We start from the raw sequence: 20,297 nt of genomic DNA on the forward strand, positions 1-20,297 counted from the left end.
AACCCCTCCCATCTTCAGCCCCATCTTCAATGATCATTCCTCTACTTCTCTCCCCCTAGAAGATCGTCGAAGACATCGCCAAGGACTTGAAGGTTAAGGTCTCCGCCGCCGCCTTCGTTATCAAGCCCAAGCGCGAAGGACACCAGGTTCGCCAAAAGTTTCCATAAATCCCTTCTTCTTCGTCTTCAACGTTCATAGACCTTAATTTGCATTTATGGGTTCCATAGCTTCTAGGTGCTTTCATTGCTTCCATGGCTTCTCTAAACCCATGGAACCATTTAGATCGGACCATAGCCACCACCGCTTATCTCCGAAAACCGCCGCATCTAAAGGAAGCCGACTTCTCGTATTCCGGCGGCAATGAAAGCAACAAGGTGGCACCGGTGGAGGAGGTAACTAGAGTAACAACGATTGGATATGCGGCGATAAGAATGAAGACTCATGAACCTCGATTCCTCTTTCCCTCTTCATATGGGGTTCGATCAGATCGAGTCTCAAAGAACTTGAGTTTTTAGTTTTTACTATGTTTACTTTTGTTTTTTGGATTTCTAATTTCTTAACAGTGTTAATATCGGTGTTTGTGTCATAAACAGCGAGATCAAATGAGTGGCTGAGATTGCATAATAAAACCCGGTTCACTTATACCTTGGTGCATTGAAGAACTTTCGGTATTATTAATACGAAAGACGTTATGATTAGCCAAAATACAACGGTAAAGCATCATCGTAACGCATAATTCGATTTCAAATTCTCTGCCTTTTGAATCCCGACAGAGACAGTAAAATCATTAATGAATCTGACTATTTAATCTCTAAACCTTCCTTTTCTTTTTACCAAGACTCGCAGATTAACTCCAAGAAACACAGTAACAGTACTCCATTATTTAATATATTTTACAACTAATCCCCCTTCATTAATAACCAGGAGCGCGCGTAATTGCCACGTAAGATCTTCGTCTCTAACAAACAAAAATCAAAGAGAGCAAAAAAATTTAAATCGGAAAAGAAAAGAGAAAGCGAGAGTTGCAGACAAGGAGGACGGGTCTAATAGTTTTCTCCTTTTCAGTCCACTACGCTTCTCTCTTTCTCTCTCTCTACAATTCCCAATCCTCTCTCATTTCCTATTCTCCAATTCCCAAACCCTCACTGCCACAGTTGTTGTCGGAAATTCCGAATTCCGGTTCCGGTTTCCCGTCAATTGGCGAATTCCGGATTCGTTTCGCCGGGAGAGGTGTGGTTTCGTTTGGACCAATCGGGATCTGGCAGAGCTTGTTCCAGGGGATCGGAATTGTGATCCAATTGGAGCTTCGTTGAATTACCGTTTTGGATCCGATCGTGGAAGAAACAGCGCCACCGGCCGATGGCGCTGTTCCGGAGATTCTTTTATCGGAAGCCGCCGGATCGGCTTCTTGAGATTTCTGAACGGGTTTACGGTACGTCGCCGTTTTTAATTGTCTTTCTTCACGATTCTTTGCCCTAATTTTGGCTGAAATTTGAGCTCGAACATGAAATTGTGGTTTCTTTGTGCTCGGTTATGGATTTTTCGGGTGGTTTCGGGACAATGGGGATGGTTGTTGGTGTAATTAAGAGTTTCGCTAGGGTTCTTGTTGCAATGTGTTATGCCTGGTGGTTGAATTTGGTGTCGAATTGTGGTGTGTGGTTATGCGTAGAGTCTTTTTGCGTAATTCAGCTGAAGCTCTGCTTCAATTGTGATGATGATACTGAATAAGATGAAAGCAGCTGGGCCAGAGCTGTAGAGTTGCAAGAGAAGTTTGAAGGAATTGAATTCTAGTGCTTATCTACTGAAGAACTATGAGGCCGGATTGTATCGAATTGGTTTTATTGCATTGATCATGTGATTGGTGTTAAAATTGAGCTGAATCGAGAAAGAAACTGTTTAGTTTGAAGCAGAAAGGCTTTGTCGAAACTGAGATATATTTTCTACAATTTACTTAATGCAGAGGCTTTTGTTTGGTGATGCTCGGTGCATGTTCTATCACTCAAACCTCTCTAGTTTTCCTTTAAGAAGGGGGGAATTTGTTTGATATACGTCATGGAAATTGAAGTTTCTGCAGTTTTCATTTTTCTTTTTCTCACCTTTTTTTTTATTGCCTAATTACTCTGATAGTATAAGATTGAGAACTTCTTAGTGTCAATGGGATTGATTCTCATTTTTACTTCTTTAATGCAGTTTTTGACTGCTGCTTCTCCACCGATGTGTTGGAAGAAGATGAGTACAAAGTGTACTTGGGTGGCATTGTAACCCAGCTACAGGACTACTTCCCCGATGCTTCTTTCATGGTGTTTAACTTCAGAGAAGGGGATAGACGGAGCCAAATTTCAGACGTGTTGTCCCAGTATGACATGACAGTTATGGATTACCCTCGGCAATATGAGAGTTGTCCCCTGCTGCCACTGGAGATGATTCATCACTTTCTTCGATCAAGTGAAAGTTGGTTGTCATTGGAGGGACAACAGAATGTACTGCTGATGCACTGTGAAAGAGGAGGATGGCCTGTGCTTGCCTTTATGCTTGCTGGTCTTTTGCTATACCGTAAAAATTACACGGGGGAGCAGAAGACTCTTGATATGGTTTACAAGCAGGCTCCTAAACAGCTTCTCCACCTGTTGACTCCTTTAAACCCACAACCCTCGCAGCTTAGATATCTTCAGTACATTTCACGCAGAAATCTGGGTGCTGATTGGCCTCCATCAGATACACCACTATTTTTGGATTGTCTGATACTTAGAAACCTTCCACTTTTTGATAATGGAAAAGGTTGCAGGCCCTTCATACGAGTTTATGGCCAAGACCCTTCAACACCGGCTAACAGAAGTTCTAAGCTTCTCTTTTCAAATTTAAAGACTAAAAACAACACTCACCATTATGTACAGGTAATGTCTACTTCTTGCATCTCAATCGGATATATAAAATATGGTTTGAAGCATTCCTTATGAATCCTAATCGCAGGCAGAGTGTATGCTGGTGAAAATGGATATCCGGTGTCGTGTTCGAGGGGATGTGGTAGTCGAGTGTATCCACCTGGATGAAGATCTGGTTCATGAGGAGATGATGTTCAGAGTTATGTTTCACACAGCATTTGTACGGTCAAATATATTGATGCTCAGCCGTGAAGATATTGATATTCTTTGGGATGCCAAGGAACAATTCTCAAAGGACTTCAGATCAGAGGTATGTTATTGTTAGCCTTATGTGGATCTCCTTTTCAGAACTTTTGGAGTTGAATGCATGCTCAAATCTGTATCAGGTACTTTTTTTGGACGCTGATGCCGTTCTGCCTAATCTCACCACAGTTGTGGCAAGTGATGATGGAAATGACACAGGGACTGCTTCACCGGAGGAATTTTATGAGGTGGAAGAAATCTTCAGCAATGCCATAGATGGGCAGGACCTGAAGTTGGCATTTGATACTGCACTGATTCACAACAATGCGCCTGAAAATATAGATCAGAAAGAAGTCTGGAAGGAGGATACAGAGCCTCACTCATTCCAAGACTGTGCGTCAGATGATGGGAACCACAAAAAGGACAGACATGTGGATTCTACAACTGATGCGGTGAAGGACATTGCTGTGGACGATGTAAAATACAAGCTGGAAGAGGTGAATTCCAATCTGGATGCAGTGAAAGACATTGCTGTGGATGATGGGGATACAAACTCAAATTTCATCTTAATTTCTGCTGATATTCCAAGTCATGAAGGAACTAAAGAAGTGGCGGAAGAGGTGTGTGAAAATTTGGAAGAGATGAAAGATATAATTGATGGGGAAGACACTACTACACAGAAGCTAGAGACCAAGCTCATACAACAAGCCGAGGTCTCTAGACCAAAATCTGAGAAATTGCAGCCACCTACTTCTAAACCTGCTGTGAACACAAAAACAGCTTCAGAAACAATGCTTACAAAACAGAAGGCTAAACAGCAAGAAACTCAGGGCCCTTCAGCAAGAATAGCAAAACCAAATGCAGTATCTAGGTGGATTCCTCCTAACAAAGGCTCACATACTAATTCAATGCACGTTTCATATCCACCATCAAGATATAATAGTGCACCAGCTGCTTTTGCCAATTCCACTGCTTCAAAGGATACAAATGCAAACGCCAGATTGAAGGCTTCTTCTGTTAATACTGCATCTGGAACTGCACCAAGGGATGTGGCAAGTAAACTGAAAAATAGTGATGTTGAACCTTTAAAGCATTCAGAATCTGCACCAGACACACTTGCATCCTGCCTGCCATCAAGCGTTCCTCCAAATCAAGAGACACATTCGTCCTCTGTTCCCACGCCACAAAGCCCACAACAAGTAGTGTCCGTTCCACCACCACCTCCTCCTCCTCCACCACCACCACCTCCTTTACTAGGTCATAATGTGGTGTCGTTAAAGTCCCCTTCTCCTCCCCCACCACCTCCTCTTCCACCTACTAGTGGGAAGGATACTGGTATACCTGTGCCCCCTATAGTTCCACCTCCTCCTCCCTCCCTTAAAGCTATTGGTCAAAATAGTGGCGGTATTTTGCCTTCACAACCTTCATCCTCCCTTTGGAAGGTTGGGTACTCTACAGCCTCCAGGGGTTTGCTGGGAAGTACTCAACCATCTCCCCCGCCTCCTGCACCTCTTTCTGTTCAGGATGCTTTAAGTGCATTGAAACTTAGTGTTGGGATCCCTACACCACCACCACCACCTCCCACACATGGAGCCCCACCACCTCCACCACCCCCACCTCCACCTCTTTCACGGGGAGCTCCATCTCAACCACCACCACCACCTCCAATGCAAGGAACTATACCTCCACCACCTCCACCACCTCCACCTCCCTTACATAGAGCTCCGCCTCCCCCACCCCCTCCTTCGTATGGAGCTCAACCACCACGTTTAATGCAAGGAGCTCCACCACCACCACCACCCCCTCCATTGTATGGGGCTCAGCCACCACGTGTAGTGCAAGTTGCACCATCTCCTCCTCCTCCACCACCACTTCCAGGAGCTCCACCTCCGCCACCACCTCCAATGCATGGAGCCCCACCTCCGCCACCTCCTCCAATGTATGCTGCCCCACCTCCTCCACCCCCTCCAATGCGCGGGGTGCCACCTCCTCCTCCTCCACCACCTGGTGGTGGTCGGGCACCCCCACCTCCCCCACCACCTGGTGGAAGTCGAGTACCCCCACCACCCCCGCCACCTGGTGGAAGTCGAGCTCCCCCACCTCCCCCGCCACCTGGTGGAAGTCGAGCTCCCCCACCTCCCCCGCCACCTGGTGGAGGTCGAGCGCCCCCACCACCCCCACTGCATGGAGCTCCACCTCCTCCACCACCTCCAGGAGCTCGTGGTCCTGGGCCTCCTGCTCCACCTGGACCTCCAGGTGGTGCTCCACCACCACCACCTCCATTGGGTGCCAAAGGTAATGATGCAAGAGGCCTTCCTTCTGGAAGAGGGCGTGGATTAGCACGTCCAGCGATGGGCCCTTCTGCTACAGCACCTCGAAGATCCTCTTTAAAACCACTACATTGGAGCAAGGTGACAAGGGCATTGCAAGGAAGCTTATGGGAAGAACTGCAAAGACATGGAGGAAATCAAATGTATTCCATTTTCTGATTTAGTTGTTCATTTCCACAGTAATCTGGAGTGGACCTCCATTTTTGGGATTTGCAGACTTCCTCGCTACTGCTTGCAGTCAATAATTGGAATCTTCCATGTTTTAGGTCTTAAGGATGATCACTGCCAAAAAATCAGCCAAATGTTAGATATTCTGTTTATCTGCATATGGCTGACCAAATGGCTCCAATAGGCTGATTATTTGGAAGTATGATCCTTGGAGACGATTCCAACTAATTATTGAACTGCAGCACAAAAGTGGAAGTCCACTCTACTACTGGCTTGATTTATTACACTTGTCATACACAGTACTGGTCATACAAACATGTCTCAGTATGTTCCAACTCACTAATGTTCTCTCTTATATTCTAGTGCGCCTGAGTTTGATGTGTCAGAGATAGAAAGCCTTTTCTCTGCAACAGTTCCAAAAGCTGCTAACAAATCTGGAGACCGACGCAAGTCTGCTGGATCAAAACCTGACAAAGTCAACCTGGTAAGGTTATACAGTTGAATAGTTTGCTCTAAAACAATTATTTCTATAAAGGTTATGTCTGTGTCAGATAATAAAAACTTCATACTTGTGAATGTACAAAATTGTCTTTCATCCCTCCATTTCTCGGAGTTACTATTTCTCAATGGCAATCATATTGATTAATATTGTCTCTGTGCGATGATACTGCCTGTTGGCTATACTGTTAGTTTGTCTTCTTGAGAAGAAATGTTTGTTGAAGCAGAAATTCATTATATGATTCTATGTTCAAAAAATTATTTTCATTTCTTTTCTATTTTGCAAGTGTAAACCTTGAAGTTGTTACTTATCTACTGTTTTACTATGATCCTCTTCATACTATTTACTGTAGATCGACCTGAGAAGGGCAAACAACACTGAAATTATGCTCACTAAAGTTAAGATGCCACTTCCTGATATGATGGTAAGCTTCTCATCTTTTCATGATTTAGTTTCTGATGGGGAATGGTGATTTAGTACTTTAGCTAATGATGTACTAAACTAACATTTTTCAGGCTGCTGTTTTAGCAATGGATGAGTCAGTATTAGATTCTGATCAGGTGGAAAATCTAATTAAGTTTTGTCCTACTAAAGAGGAGATGGAACTTCTGAAGGTGTAGTTTCTATTTGACCATCAGTTATTTTTTTTTCCATATTTTCATCTATTGTTTTATTGGTGCTCACTTTGCAGAGCTTATTCTTTATGTTTATCCTGGTCACTATTATATGATTCTCATCTTATTCGTATTTACTTTCTTGGTTCTGATTTGCTGTTTTGTATGATTGTATAGAACTATACTGGCGACAAGGAGACCTTGGGGAAGTGTGAACAGGTATCACAAAGTCACATGTCTTGACAAGATCATAATATCTTCTTAGTTGTATATTTGAACTTTGTTTTTTCTATACATCCTTCCATGTTATTCAGACCATATTGCTAATAGCATGTGCATATTGTATTGAAATTTTTCTCCATTGTTTTTACAACAAGAACTCTTGTTAGAATGTCTAGTTTATGGATATGCTTATAATGTTTCAGTATTTTTTGGAGTTGATGAAAGTGCCTCGGGTGGAGTCAAAACTAAGAGTATTTTCTTTCAAGATTCAGTTCAGCACTCAGGTTTGGTGGTATCTCTTATTTTGTCCTGATGTCAATGAGTATATCCAACCATGTGTTTTTTTTATCATGCTTTAATTCTTGACCTCTTTTTCAGGCGTCAGAATTTAAAAGAAGTTTAAACACAGTAAACTCTGCATGCGAGGAGGTATGTCACTACTAGCAATTAATGCTTTCCTGCTTTTTATAGGTAATATATGGAGTTAATAATCTCTCGTCTGTTAAATCAGGTCCGAACTTCTGAAAAGTTCAAGGAAATTATGAAGAAAATTCTTTTTCTTGGGAATACATTGAACCAAGGAACTGCAAGGGGTAAGTTATAATGAAACTGTTTCTGGGTTTAGAGGATCTTAAGATCGTGTGTTATATGTTGCTTAAAGTACATGCTTAGAGCTTAGTTTATTTTATGTCTCCATGAGCAGCATAGTCAATGCTGTAGTCTGGAAATATGAAGAATTTTTTTCGTTTTATAAAGCAGTCTTCTGGTCTCTTGTTTGTTTTTAGAAACTTGTGTACATCTGTTTAACCATAAGGCGACACCTTGGGTGTAGCACAGTTTTGCTGTTACAAAAAGAGATTATACCAAAACTTCGCAAGATTTTCTTCTATAGGTTTTTTTTTGGTTAAGCATTGGTTTAATGTGGTAATTTGCCAAAGTGAAATTTTATCTCGATGCATCTCCATTTTTCTGGAACTGTGTATAAATTGCTGAAGCTGATGCCAAGGTCTTGTTCATGGTCTTTTAATGTGACTAAGAATTTATCCCATACAGTTTCCTTTGTCACCTGAAACGAAGGAAACATGTCACTTGGTGTTTATAATTCCTATCCGCCCTTGTTGGATTATTTTGATGTTATTACTTTTTAGTTTTCTCACATACTTCTTTATGATATTACAATGCTGTTTCATGTAGTACTAATTTCTTCCTGGTTTTGCTTACTGATTTGATTTAATCTGTAACAGGTTCTGCTGTTGGGTTCAAGTTGGACAGTCTTCTGAAGCTTGCTGATACTCGTGCTTCTACTAGTAAGATGACACTTATGCATTATCTCTGTAAGGTATGTCTTCCTGTGTTTTTTTTTTTTTTTATTTATTTATTTGGTGGCTCATAGATTCTATTCTTGTTGATCCAATTATATTATTGATGTTATAAGTTCATAGGGACTATATGTATTTGTTCCGGTTAGAAACTGACACATTGAAGATATATATACATATATATGTATTCGTTGTTGATAGAAACTAGACACTTTGTGAAGCATCGTCAGATGTTTCTTGTTGATTTATTTGATTTCCATTATTCCATCCCCACAACAAATGATAAGGAAAGATGCTCAGTCTGTCCTTGAGATAATAGTATCAGCTCGATATGCTTTGTTTTGATTTGAAATATGGAGACCCCTGAGGTTAGATCGAGGTCGAAAAGGAATTTTAGTAAACCTAATAGATGGAAATTTGAATACAGGGGATGGGAGTCGGGAACTAAGCTCCATCTCTCTACTTCATTTAATAACTTAGAGGCTTGGATATCTTTTCCCAAGATATTAAAAATTTTCACATCTTTACTTGGATTGCAATAGTTTCTTAAGTAGGCTATGGGGCTTTTCTTTCTGCAATATTGGTTACGATATTGACATCAAATATTTTTATTAAACTGATACATGAGAGATGACTGCTTGCAAAAAGGTGCTTTTACTTGCCAAATACTTATCGATACAAGTTTCTTTCAGATGGATTATTTATCTCTTTACATGTGGCAATTTGTTTTTTGAATCTCAGATTTTGTTTCCTTGTATTTCAGGGTCTTGCTTCCAGATCTCCTGAACTTCTTGGTTTTCACCAGGACCTTGTCAACCTGGAACCTGCATCAAAGGTGCCCATCTTTTTCATGGGTGTTAATCATAGACATTTTAGTTCAGTGTTGTGTGAAACAGATCTTTCTTTCATGCAGATACAACTGAAGTCTTTAGCAGAAGAAATGCAAGCTTTAATCAAGGGGTTAGAAAAGCTCAAGCAGGAGCTGGTGGCATCAGAAAATGATGGCCCTGTTTCAGAGGTTTTCCGTAAGGTATGCAGTCTTAATTATTTTTTTTTTTCCGTTTTCTCCCGAATGATTTCAATGCTTTACAAAGAACCTATCTGTTTTCTTTTTATTTTCTGTGTGGTAGCCTAACATTTTATATATTTTCTTTCTTTCTTTTATTGTTGAAATTTCTAGACATTGAAGGAGTTCATTACTGTTGCTGAGACTGAAGTGGCATCTGTGACGAATCTGTATTCTGTGGTGGTAATATGCTAATTATGAACTGTCTCATTGTCAGTTGCCTTATATTATGATTTATCATCCAAATTCATGACATTTACTTTTGGTGGACAGGGTAGAGCGGCTGATCAACTTGCATTATATTTTGGTGAGGATCCTGCCCGTTGCCCATTTGAGCAAGGTCAGTGGATGTGATCATTTGTGTTTTGTTAACAATGTTCTTAACTGTTTCAGACTGCTACGTTAAATTTATGAGATTGAGTATATTCTTAGGTGTCCCAAGAATGATGTTTTCATCTGGACTATTTTTATGTTTTGTAATTCTGATGCTGACTTCCATTGTCTTGTTTGGATAACTGCAGTTACTGTGACTCTCTTAAACTTTGTGAGGCTGTTTAAGAAAGCACACGAAGAGAATTGCAAACAGGCTGAATTGGATAGGAAGAAAGCTGAGAAGGAAGCAGAAATGGAAAAGGCCAAAGGTGTTAACCTTACAAAAAAAGCAACAAAATAGTTGAAGATTATAGTCATTCTACCACTGCATGGGATATCAAACTCCTACCATACAGCAGAGTTCGGCTGCAATATTGCTAAATAGCAGTGGCAGGGGGGATATTGCTTCTAGGACGACCCTGGTGAGAATCCCTTTTCTCAGTACTTGTGCCAGGAAAAGCCCTCAGAGATGATTTGGATGAGGGGAAACGGGCACTACTTGAGTCCTGCAGCCTTTGAACTATGCAAGAAGCTTAGCTGTACATGCTTGACAAGATGTTCAATAGAATGATGGTCAACTGATCAATGACATTGGATTTTATAAAGACCAGACTTTGGCACCACTTTCATTCAGCAGCTCTCGATCATTAATTGAGAGGCAATGGTATCCCTAGAGTTCGGATACCAATCAGACCTGGCCCCCTCTGGCATCCTTCTGATCATTAATTCCGGAAGGCTTGGTTCAGCCTTGGCAATATGGTTTCAGCTTTCACCATGCTAGCTGCACAGATTCTACAGCACCAGGGAAGATGCCATCGGGATTGTAAAGTAAAGCACACGTTCCTGCTCACCGCGAAACCATGTACAAATCACTAACCCTCTCCTTAGTTTAGAATTCAATTCATTTTTCCTGTAACATATAATTTAGTTCCCTTGATCCCCTGTGTTCCATTGAAATTTTGCATAGGATGACCCAGTTGCATTAGATGTTGTATAGTTATCAGGTTCAGGAGACTAGAAAACTAGTGTAATTGTAAATTAACCAATAGGCTGACGTAGAAACATTGTTCCTCATTTATGGTTATCATTTAGTTAATACTAACTCATGGAAGTTCATCAGAATAAAACGTATTTTCAACAATGTGCTTGCAAAATTGAAGTTATTTTACCAGCTCCTTGTATTTTGTATGTCCTTGATGATTCTTTCGTGCCATTGCGGCTACTTCCATAACTGGCAATGCCTCTATTTACCGTCCACCCAAGTACAGTATGTGTATGAGCATGCAAGACAGTCTACTGCATTTCTTTTTTCTGCTTGTATTTCTGATCCAAACAGATGCTGGAGTTTTATATTGAAATTGCATTTCGCAAAATATGCCAATTTTGAATGATGGTGAAGTTAAAGAATACATTCTGTGAATATGTAAACCATCCTTAACAAATGGGTGATGATGGAATTGAGCAGTGTTAATCCATAGCTGAAGTATCCAGCAGGACAGCACAATCGTCTGATTCACCATCTCCGTCCGACGCGCCATTATTTCCGGTGCATAAACAATGACGGTTTTTGCTTCCTTGCTCCTGCTAGGGGCCTCCAAAATTTGCTGAACTTGTGCGCGATAGATACCAACTGTAATGGTCTTTGGCATTTCTTCAAATACCGGTTCTCCCTTCTACTTTGATGTCAGATTTGGTCATTCAAGTTCGTTCCAAATGGGACATTCTGGATCCAAAGAATAAATAAAAAGGAACCAAATGGGACGTTCCAATGGTCATCGCTGCTGGAAATTGTTTCATTTTCGTCCAATAAAGAACCATAAATATTTTTGAAAAACTACTTACTTCTGACGAATTATCATTGATAAATCTAAATTTTTGAAAAGAAAAGCATCATAACACGAGCACCTATATTTATGTCTGTTCCTACCTATCGGTGGCTATATGTCCTTGAACGGATGGTATATGAGTATGTATGTGGAGTGTGTTACTCTTCTAAGTTTGTGGTTGGGTTTAATGAGGTCACTACGTGTGGTTTCTTATTCGAAAGAAAACATACTCGTATTCGATAAAGGGTAAGAAAAAAAAAATCGTCCATAACAAGTGATTAGACAGTAACTCTAGTTATAATGATTAATAGACAGAACTGGAAGTTCCTGTTTTTATATTCAAGGTAAAGTTTCATTCTCTTTTCCCTAGAGTAGTTTCATATTTCTCAACCACTCCCAAGTACAATTACATTGAAATTTTTCACCTAAAACTAACTACAAGGAGCCCATGTATCATTCAAAAGAAAAAGAAAAAATAGAATTGGAACGTACCCATGAGCAAAGTTTGTGTACAAGTTTCGTTTCCTGTTCAGGGTTTGTCCTCTACTTTATGCCTGGAAAGTTGCCTGGTGTCATTACCAAGCAAAAAGAAATCTACTTTGAAGATACAATCATACAAATTCTTCATGATAATTTGTAATTCCTCTAAAGAATAATGAAATTTGGAACCCCAATCCATTCATGAAACTTCCTTCAAAGCGGTCTTCAAATTGGTATATCCACCACTTTCTTCATCACTGTATTCAACCCAAGAACTTGTCTTGCAGCTTTTGAAGAACATGAAGCTGACAACTGTGTCAAGAACCACAAGAATTGAGTACAAGTAAGCAATGAAAACTCCCTCCAAAACCATTGAAGATCCAAGCTTCCCTTCAAAATGGTAAGCCCTTACAACCCTGTATTGGAACAATGCCTCAATTGCAGCCAATCCCAAGCTGACAGGTAGAGCCAAAAACAGAGCAGTTGAAGTTCTTCCTCTGATGACTAAACAAGCCTTGAGAATTGTTAAGTAACCCCCACTTTTCTCTGTCCCTGATAAAACCAATGCCATGTTGCATATAATAAGAACATTGGCAAGAACAATGGAATACAGAACTGCCCCGGATGCTGATAAGAAGAGAAGAGCTTTGGGTGAGTCAGAGAACCCAATTCCCTCAAGAAAGTTGAAGGCAATGAATAGGAGAGAAAACACTGTTGCATTTGCAGAGAGGATCAGGAGGGAGTTGCAGAGATGGGTTATGAGAATTGAGGGGTAGAGAGACAGTGCAGAAGAGAAAGACGGGTTCTTGTGGAAATTGAGGGCTTGGATTATGGAGGCTTTGGTGATCAGGAAGAAAGTTAGGGTGAAGGGTAGTGAGAGAATTGAGGAAGAGATGGTTTGGGAGAGTTTCTGGGTGAAAATTGTGAAGAATTGTGAAGAGGGTGGGAAGCCTGCTGCATCAAAAAGACTCTGGAGGCGGTTGTGGATTGTTGGGAATAGAGATGAGGTTGAAGGAACAATAGCTTGGGAAATTAGAACTGAAACTGAGAAGGGAAAGGCTATGAGTGCCACAACTGAGGTGAAGTGCTGGTAGTGTTGAAGGAAAGTGTGGATTGATCTTCTGAGAATCTTGGTGGCTTTTCCCATTGCAATTCTTGGGTTATGTTCTTCTTCTTGCATTACAAGGGAGAGAAGAGAGGGAGAGGGGATAGAGAAGATTGGTATGAAATGTGGGATGTTTAGGCAATTGGGTATTATATTTGAAGCGGAATTCTTAATGATTTCTAATTTTTTTTAATAATGTCTCTTTCTTTCTCTAATGGTAGGTTAGATAGGGGAGATTAGGAAGATGGGTGTTTTGGATGCTTGGGACTGGCCAACAACTAAAAACTAACCAATTTTACAGAGGTGGACTTGTTTTGAGCTTTGGAAAGCTTTGTTTTCATCAAAGGAACTCTTTGGACTCTATTGTGTTCATCTTTGTATTCTCCAAATCTCCTACAATGTGGTGTAGTTTTTGGGTAAAGGGCAACACATTATGAGCACAAGAAACTTAAACTTGTGGCATGGCTTTTGCTGATCTAAAGTTTGAATGCCTGCTTTTGGATTTTGCTTCTATTTCCATCTAATTTGATGTTTCCTTTGCACTCTTTTTTTTTCCTTGCCTTCTTTTTTTGTTGCATGATGATCAACATTAAGAGTTATGACTATTATTTACTTTGCAAGTCTTTGTGCTTCTCATGAACAAAATTGTGGGCTCTACATCCCTTGAATCTCAAGATTAGGGCACTTAATTGCTTTCAGTTTTTAGGTAATTTTGTTATATTGACATGGTTTATAATGATTAACACAGCAGAAATTGGAGTGGAGATGTTTTTCACTTTTGGGAATCCTATATATAAGAAGCCAAGAAGGTAGTTCACAATTTTGCCCAACTCATCTCATACAATATTGGTGATGTATCCAACTCTTTACCATGAGCTCCTAATCCTCTATCGATCTATTTGTTTTGAATTCAAATCAGATTCTCGATGACCACATAAAATTACCAAACTTACTCGGCATTCAACTTGTTACTCGATGAATCACATCCAATTAACAATACAGTTAAACCTTTATAAATTAATATCTTCGGGGTCGGTAAAAAATATTATTTAATCGAGATTATTAAATTATCAAGGTTTTACTGTATGTTTCACCCACGAATCGAGATCCATGTATTGCAAGAACAAATTTAAGTGTATAAATGATAGTTTTCCCCAGTAAAAATGGTACGTATTATGTACTATATACAAATGAGGGATTATTAGAGTGTAGTTTGGAAATTAGTGACTGAAATTTCAAGATTAATGTAGTTTGCGATTCACGCCACTGAGTAGGGCCTTTCTTGATTTGTAATGTTTCACATGGCATGCAAGTATGAATATATATGATTCTTAGCTTCCAAGATAGCTAGTAATAATAACTACGTACGAAAGAAATTGATTTTGAAATGTGGCAAATTCTTTAAAATACAAATTATGGAGTAGACTAAGATAGGTTACCTTCTATTCTATCAGCAATTATCCTGGAAAATATAATTAATTAGAACACCTGTCATCATTTGTTGAACCGTTCTCATCACCGTTCATTTTGCAATTCACATCCATCAAGTGATTAATTAGGGTTCCATCAATCTCATTCTTTTTTAGTATACAAGTACAATACCTCAAATTTACTAAATGAAGTGATGTAAGTTTCTAAAATAAAGTTCATGATCGGGCACAATTTAGCCCGCTAACTTTAACCATATTTGCAACTGTGTAGAGTAATTTATTCGAGCAAATAAGAAGGACGAGAGTTAAATTGTTATCATTGTTATTGTACATAAATATATGGAATGATCGATGACTTATTTTCATCTTTGTCTTCTGATCCTCATATTACGACTCACAACTTGCATTGATTGTTCATGATCACGAATATATTTCAAACTTAACATTAGTGATCGAGAAACTTTTTCTGTTTAAATATGTAATTTTGAATGATAATGCTACATGCATCTCATAATACCCAATCGTTGCTCATCAATCTCCCTCATGTATATTGCAGTTTATATATAATTGTAGAGATGGAACAAGACTTGAGGTATAGCTAGGTCAAGTGGGGAACCATATTACCTAATAAGGTCCAAAAAAAAGTTGATGAGTTATCACAATTCATATCATAGAGTTGGTGCGCAGACTTTTGACATCGACCATGGAATTCTGCCTACTTATTATTCTTTGGTTAGGGCATGTATCACATATCATACATAATCGATGTGGCATTTCCCATTCAGTAGTATACTTGTATTCAAAGGAATACAAAATGATATCCGCTTTGCTTTCTTGTTTGCTTCTTCTGGTGAACTGTCTATGTTTTTGGTGACCTGCCAACTCAAAGAGGAAAACGAAAAATATAAAAATTGGAAGCATACTAGCTCATGAGTAACAAGTTAATCCACAGTAATTAACTGCAAATGATTATACATCATCCTAATATATATGTCAAGGAAACTAATCGATTCCATGCCTTCCTAGCTAAATTAAATTTCTAATTCTTGGTCTATATATCTATACTTGTATACACACAAAAAACTAACATTACTAACAATTAAGTTTAATATTGCTATAACAATAGCTTATAGTTTAGAATTGCAGGCATGTCACATGTGTGGCAATGCAACTAATTAAGATTTTCTTTTGTTCTTTCTATCAAAGACAAAGAGCATAATAATTAGAATAAAACCCTATAGCTAATAGAGACTCAACTGTTTATAATTTCTATAATAATTGAGACCCTAGACTTTCCTACATAAATCATTGCTTATGTTGAAGAATTGTAATTAATCAAGAACACACGTATATTATATATAGGCATTTGGGTGTGACTAATTGCATTATCTTTGTGATGCCATTTCATTTTCATAGGGTTGTTTCATTCACCAAACAATTATTCACAGCACTATTCCATATAATTTCATTACGTTCTTGTGCATGGCTGTCATTTTTTCTTTTGGTCGGAATGTGGGTTGTCGATCACTTGCAAAACAGCAAGACAAATTCATTTTAGCCCTATATATTGAGCACTGATTCTTCAATAATAGAATGTCTGCAACTCATATTATTATCATCAGATGATTAGTATTGTACATCAAAATGAAGAAGATATAACTAAATAAATGAGTGGTTTCGACATTTTATGTATGCACATGCATCTGACTTGAAAATCTATCTTATCATAATTTTTTTAATACTTAAAATGAATATAAACAACAGAATGACAACTCTGGCGCACTATAAAACTACGTTATATGCACTTTCTAATTACTAGTTTTACATGTTACGACTTATGACCATCATATGAGTCAAGGAGTCCCTACTTTAAAACCATTGAAACCATTGATCGAGTTTTAATAAACCCTAAAGTCCTAAACACCCTAGTTTTACCCAGAATCATATAGAACATATTATCTTGTCTTAAACATTATCTAAATGTATTGTGGATTACGTACGTTGTTATTTGTTGGAACCTATCCATCCAAAACAACATACCTAATTTATTCAAAGTATCCAAAAATAATTGGAGAGGATCTATTTAAATATTTAGCATAATATCAAAAATTCTTAATCAAGACAGGAGGTTAGAGCATACTAATTGATTCACTAATTAAATTAGTTCAAACTTTTGTGTCAATGGGTTAAGTCAACTGTTTTTGAAGTATCACCAATTGATGTAGCTAGGGAGATTTAGATCTACCAAACAACATATATAATCTTGTCTCGTATCTGAAAAATGAGAAAACCACATTGCTTAATTACTCTTTTGATTTTGCTAGCACTTTCACTTAACAACGTACCTTTCGTAATGATAACTAACTTGACGTCTCATCATCATTTTCTCCCTCCTCTCTACTCTCTAGGTGTTGCTTGGTAAATTTTGTAGCTCTAGGTTGATTAGTGCTAATTAATACTTCCTGAAAGATAAATGAATAGTATACTATGATCTCTAATTTGAAGAGTGGAGAATTTGCAGAAAGTTGCAAAATGATAAAAGAGCCATGACAATTGGGAATTCAAATGGGGCCAAGTAGCGACTGGTAGTTCTGTCACTTCTGGGTAAGCTTGTAGCTACGTACCTCACTGCATATGGGGAGCTACATGCTCTTGTACCTGGAATATCTGTCATCAGTGACATGGAATAGACTTGACCTATGAGCCAATTAACAATTCTATATCCACACCCAATAAAGTAATCGGTTATTTTCCGTTGCTTTTAAAGTTTTAAAAGATGTTGTAATTTTCATTTTCCTCCAAAAAAAAAGATGTAGTTTAACGTGATCGACATTGAAAGCGTATATTCACATCATTATTCATTGGTTATTCACCTATCATTTCGGCCACGAACCAACTTGTAACCATGAAATATATATACATGTTTCTTGCTATTCACGCAGAATGTGTATCAAGATCGAAATGAGCAGGGATTTGTTGATGGTGTTATGACTATTATCACTGTTAACTAAGAGGAGAAAGCAGATTTAAGGTAGTGTTTATGAAACATATATATGGGCTCATTCTGAAGATGTATGAGTTTGGAACCATATAACTGTATGGTCTACATAACATGATAAGGCTCTGAAATTTGAGACACCCAAACTTTGTCTATATGCTTTTTTTATTAAATTTGAGACGTCCTATCAAATTAGTTATCTGGGCCTCTTGTGGGAACCAGTATGAACTCGTTTATACTCCTACCCATCCCGCAATGACCCCATTTGTGCCCCTTTTGTCTGAAGATTGACTGGGCCGAGATTATCATTTTGATATTGTCCAAGTACAGTTCAGTGAGGCGGAATCCTTGGCCACCCCTAAGAATTTCACTTCCAAGTAAGCATGAATAATCCAAATCGTGAGGCGTGGGTGCGAATGAAAAATTCTTCCAAATGACAACTCGCATCATGGGACGTTTACCATAATCCATAACAAAAGCTAGGGCTGGACATGGAACAGGATATAGCTAATCTCAAAGCCCGTCTTGGACATTGAAATCGGGACGAGACTAGACGGGATTTACGTTTTCTAGATTTCATCCCACTCGGGTTCTATCCCGGTTGAGACATGATGAGATGAGACGGGACGGACCCAGTCCCGGATAAAAAAAGTTGAAAATACACTTGTAAGCAAAAGAAAGAGTGTTCCATATTTTAATAGTGTTCTCTACTCTATTAAGTATTAACAAGTACTTGTAACATATTTACAAATACAACACGGTGTAATAAGAGAGTTTATACTGCTTACACTTGTTATCACTACTAGGATGCAAGAATCACTGTTATTGAATTAACGATAGTCTAGTAACTTAAAGAAACAAAAAGCTAAGATCAAAACACTTAAATGAGAAGCTCAAATCACATCTTAATCAATAAAAAATCAATCATTAAAATAGTCGGAACGAGACGGACCTAAACAAGACTTGAATTATTTGTCTCATGTCCCGTCCCGTTGTATAAGGATAAGATGGGACGGAACGGGAGGAGACGGGACGGAACGAGACGAGACGAGACGGGCCCAACATTTTGAGATTTAAATCCCGTCCCGTCCCGGCAAATTTCAAGACTGGCCCGAGACGGGTTCGAGATTATGAGATTTTATGCCCACCCCTAACAAAAGCCATACGTCTGACTTTTTATTTATGTCTTAGTGCTGAAAAACAGACATACCATAACACATGCTGAAACCCGACCAACTTCCATCACTTGTCTTCGCAGCTTCACTTTGCTTTCAACCAGGCGCCACACTTGCTTCTCAACAAGCCACCGTCGGCACCGGCTTCTACATGTACACTTGCGTTCGTTCCATAGTGATGACTACAAACCCTCCAATCCACATTACAACGTTGATCGTCAAGATGCTCTTCAACTGCCACTACTTCTCAAATTCAAGCTTGTTCTTCTAGTTGTCAAGAAAGTTGAGTCAGACTTGTGTCACTGATCTTTGGATCCAGTCCTACCCATCTCTTTCACCACCAAGTCGTGTTTCACTATGAATTATGTGGTGAGATATAAACAGAGGTCTGGAGAACTTAGGGACTTAAGTTGTCAACACATCGCATGGACGTACTTGAAAACTAATGCAACTTAGTATAAACACGAATTTGAGTATCTTACCGTGAGAGATTCTTAGATGGACAAGCGCGCTACGTGGCCGTACGCCCAACCAATCATTATTGCCTATGCATATGCGCGTTTTTGATATTTCATTATAATTGAACACTGGTATTGTCTCTTAACATTTTATTTGAAATCTATGTACTAGTACTGTCTCGCTAAATCAAACAAACATATCCGAAGCTGATCTATATAGCACAAAACATATCATGATTTCTTAATGAAGGTATGGAGAACAATCGACAAGCGATGTAGACAAAGCTCGTACCTTCCAAAACGATAAGGACAAACCAATATCCTCTAAACCATTTTGACTTTTTCACCTTCACATCAGTCAACCAAAATACTTACTTTTACTTTGCTATTCGTTTTGACTTGCTAAGCTGGACTAGCCGTAACATAGTACTAACGATTAAGGAAACATAACAAGAATAATTAGACTATGCTTTTGTTTATTAAACCAAAGTTAGTTGACTTCAAAACTTCCCAAATGGCACCAACTAAGACAAAGTGTGATTACTCTGGCCGATGCATCTCTCACTTAGCACAACATTATGGCCACCAAAAACCATAGAATCAAATAAAACCAATTCAAACTATACCTTATATACAATAATGTGGATGTAACCAAGTCAACGTGGCCAAATTCCAATGTAGCACACCCCCTATATGTTTGTCCACATAAAACCAAGTCACTCCTAGCCAAAAACATTGCCGTAGGCCCTTTTGAATTTCAAGTTGTTGACCCATTTTTTTTTCAACTTATATTATATCTTGTGTCACGCACAATCACATAAGATACACTAAAATATCAAAGCTTGGACTAAACACTAGTGGAAGTATGTGATTGAGTTTTGGTGCCCTTAGACGGTTGCCGATTCCATTAATCCCCCACCAACGGCATCAACACGACGGCACAAGAAATACTTATATACTCCCTCACACTCTCTGTCTCCAACTCATTTCCATCTCTAGCAAAATCTCACAATGCTAAAGCCGTCGGTCGATCGCACAACTTATAAATCGCAACGCAATTCTCTGTTTTTTCTTCGTAAGATAAAAGATCATAATCTCTCTTTGTTATTA

At 38.9% G+C, this 20,297-nt stretch overlaps 1 protein-coding gene across 1 annotated transcript; it reads left to right on the forward strand.

Moving 5' to 3' along the window:
* The first annotated feature begins 1,096 nt into the window (after nucleotides 1-1,096).
* LOC101305378 (formin-like protein 20-like) lies at nucleotides 1,097-17,329 on the forward strand. Its single transcript, XM_004301086.1, has 18 exons — nucleotides 1,097-1,432; nucleotides 2,191-2,894; nucleotides 2,971-3,192; nucleotides 3,269-5,598; nucleotides 5,987-6,107; nucleotides 6,475-6,546; nucleotides 6,638-6,736; nucleotides 6,914-6,955; nucleotides 7,162-7,242; nucleotides 7,337-7,387; nucleotides 7,470-7,551; nucleotides 8,203-8,297; nucleotides 9,041-9,112; nucleotides 9,191-9,307; nucleotides 9,458-9,526; nucleotides 9,617-9,683; nucleotides 9,865-10,004; nucleotides 17,261-17,329. The coding sequence occupies exons 1-18, from the start codon at nucleotides 1,360-1,362 to the stop codon at nucleotides 17,327-17,329; spliced, it is 4,506 nt and encodes a 1,501-aa protein (XP_004301134.1). The 5' UTR covers nucleotides 1,097-1,359.
* The last annotated feature ends 2,968 nt before the right edge of the window (nucleotides 17,330-20,297 follow it).

The sequence above is a fragment of the Fragaria vesca genome, linkage group LG5 (assembly GCF_000184155.1).
Source record: "Fragaria vesca subsp. vesca linkage group LG5, FraVesHawaii_1.0, whole genome shotgun sequence".
NCBI classification, from domain to species: domain Eukaryota; kingdom Viridiplantae; phylum Streptophyta; class Magnoliopsida; order Rosales; family Rosaceae; genus Fragaria; species Fragaria vesca.

What these genes read in the sequence shown, in the direction of transcription:
- LOC101305378 (XM_004301086.1), top strand. Translation starts at nt 1,360, where the DNA reads ATGGCGCTGTTCCGGAGATTCTTTTATCGGAAGCCGCCGGATCGGCTT. An exon ending in GATTTCTGAACGGGTTTACG is followed by an intron (nt 1,433 to 2,190) that starts GTACGTCGCCGT and finishes TCTTTAATGCAG; the next exon opens with TTTTTGACTGCTGCTTCTCC. An exon ending in GAACCAAGGAACTGCAAGGG is followed by an intron (nt 7,552 to 8,202) that starts GTAAGTTATAAT and finishes AATCTGTAACAG; the next exon opens with GTTCTGCTGTTGGGTTCAAG.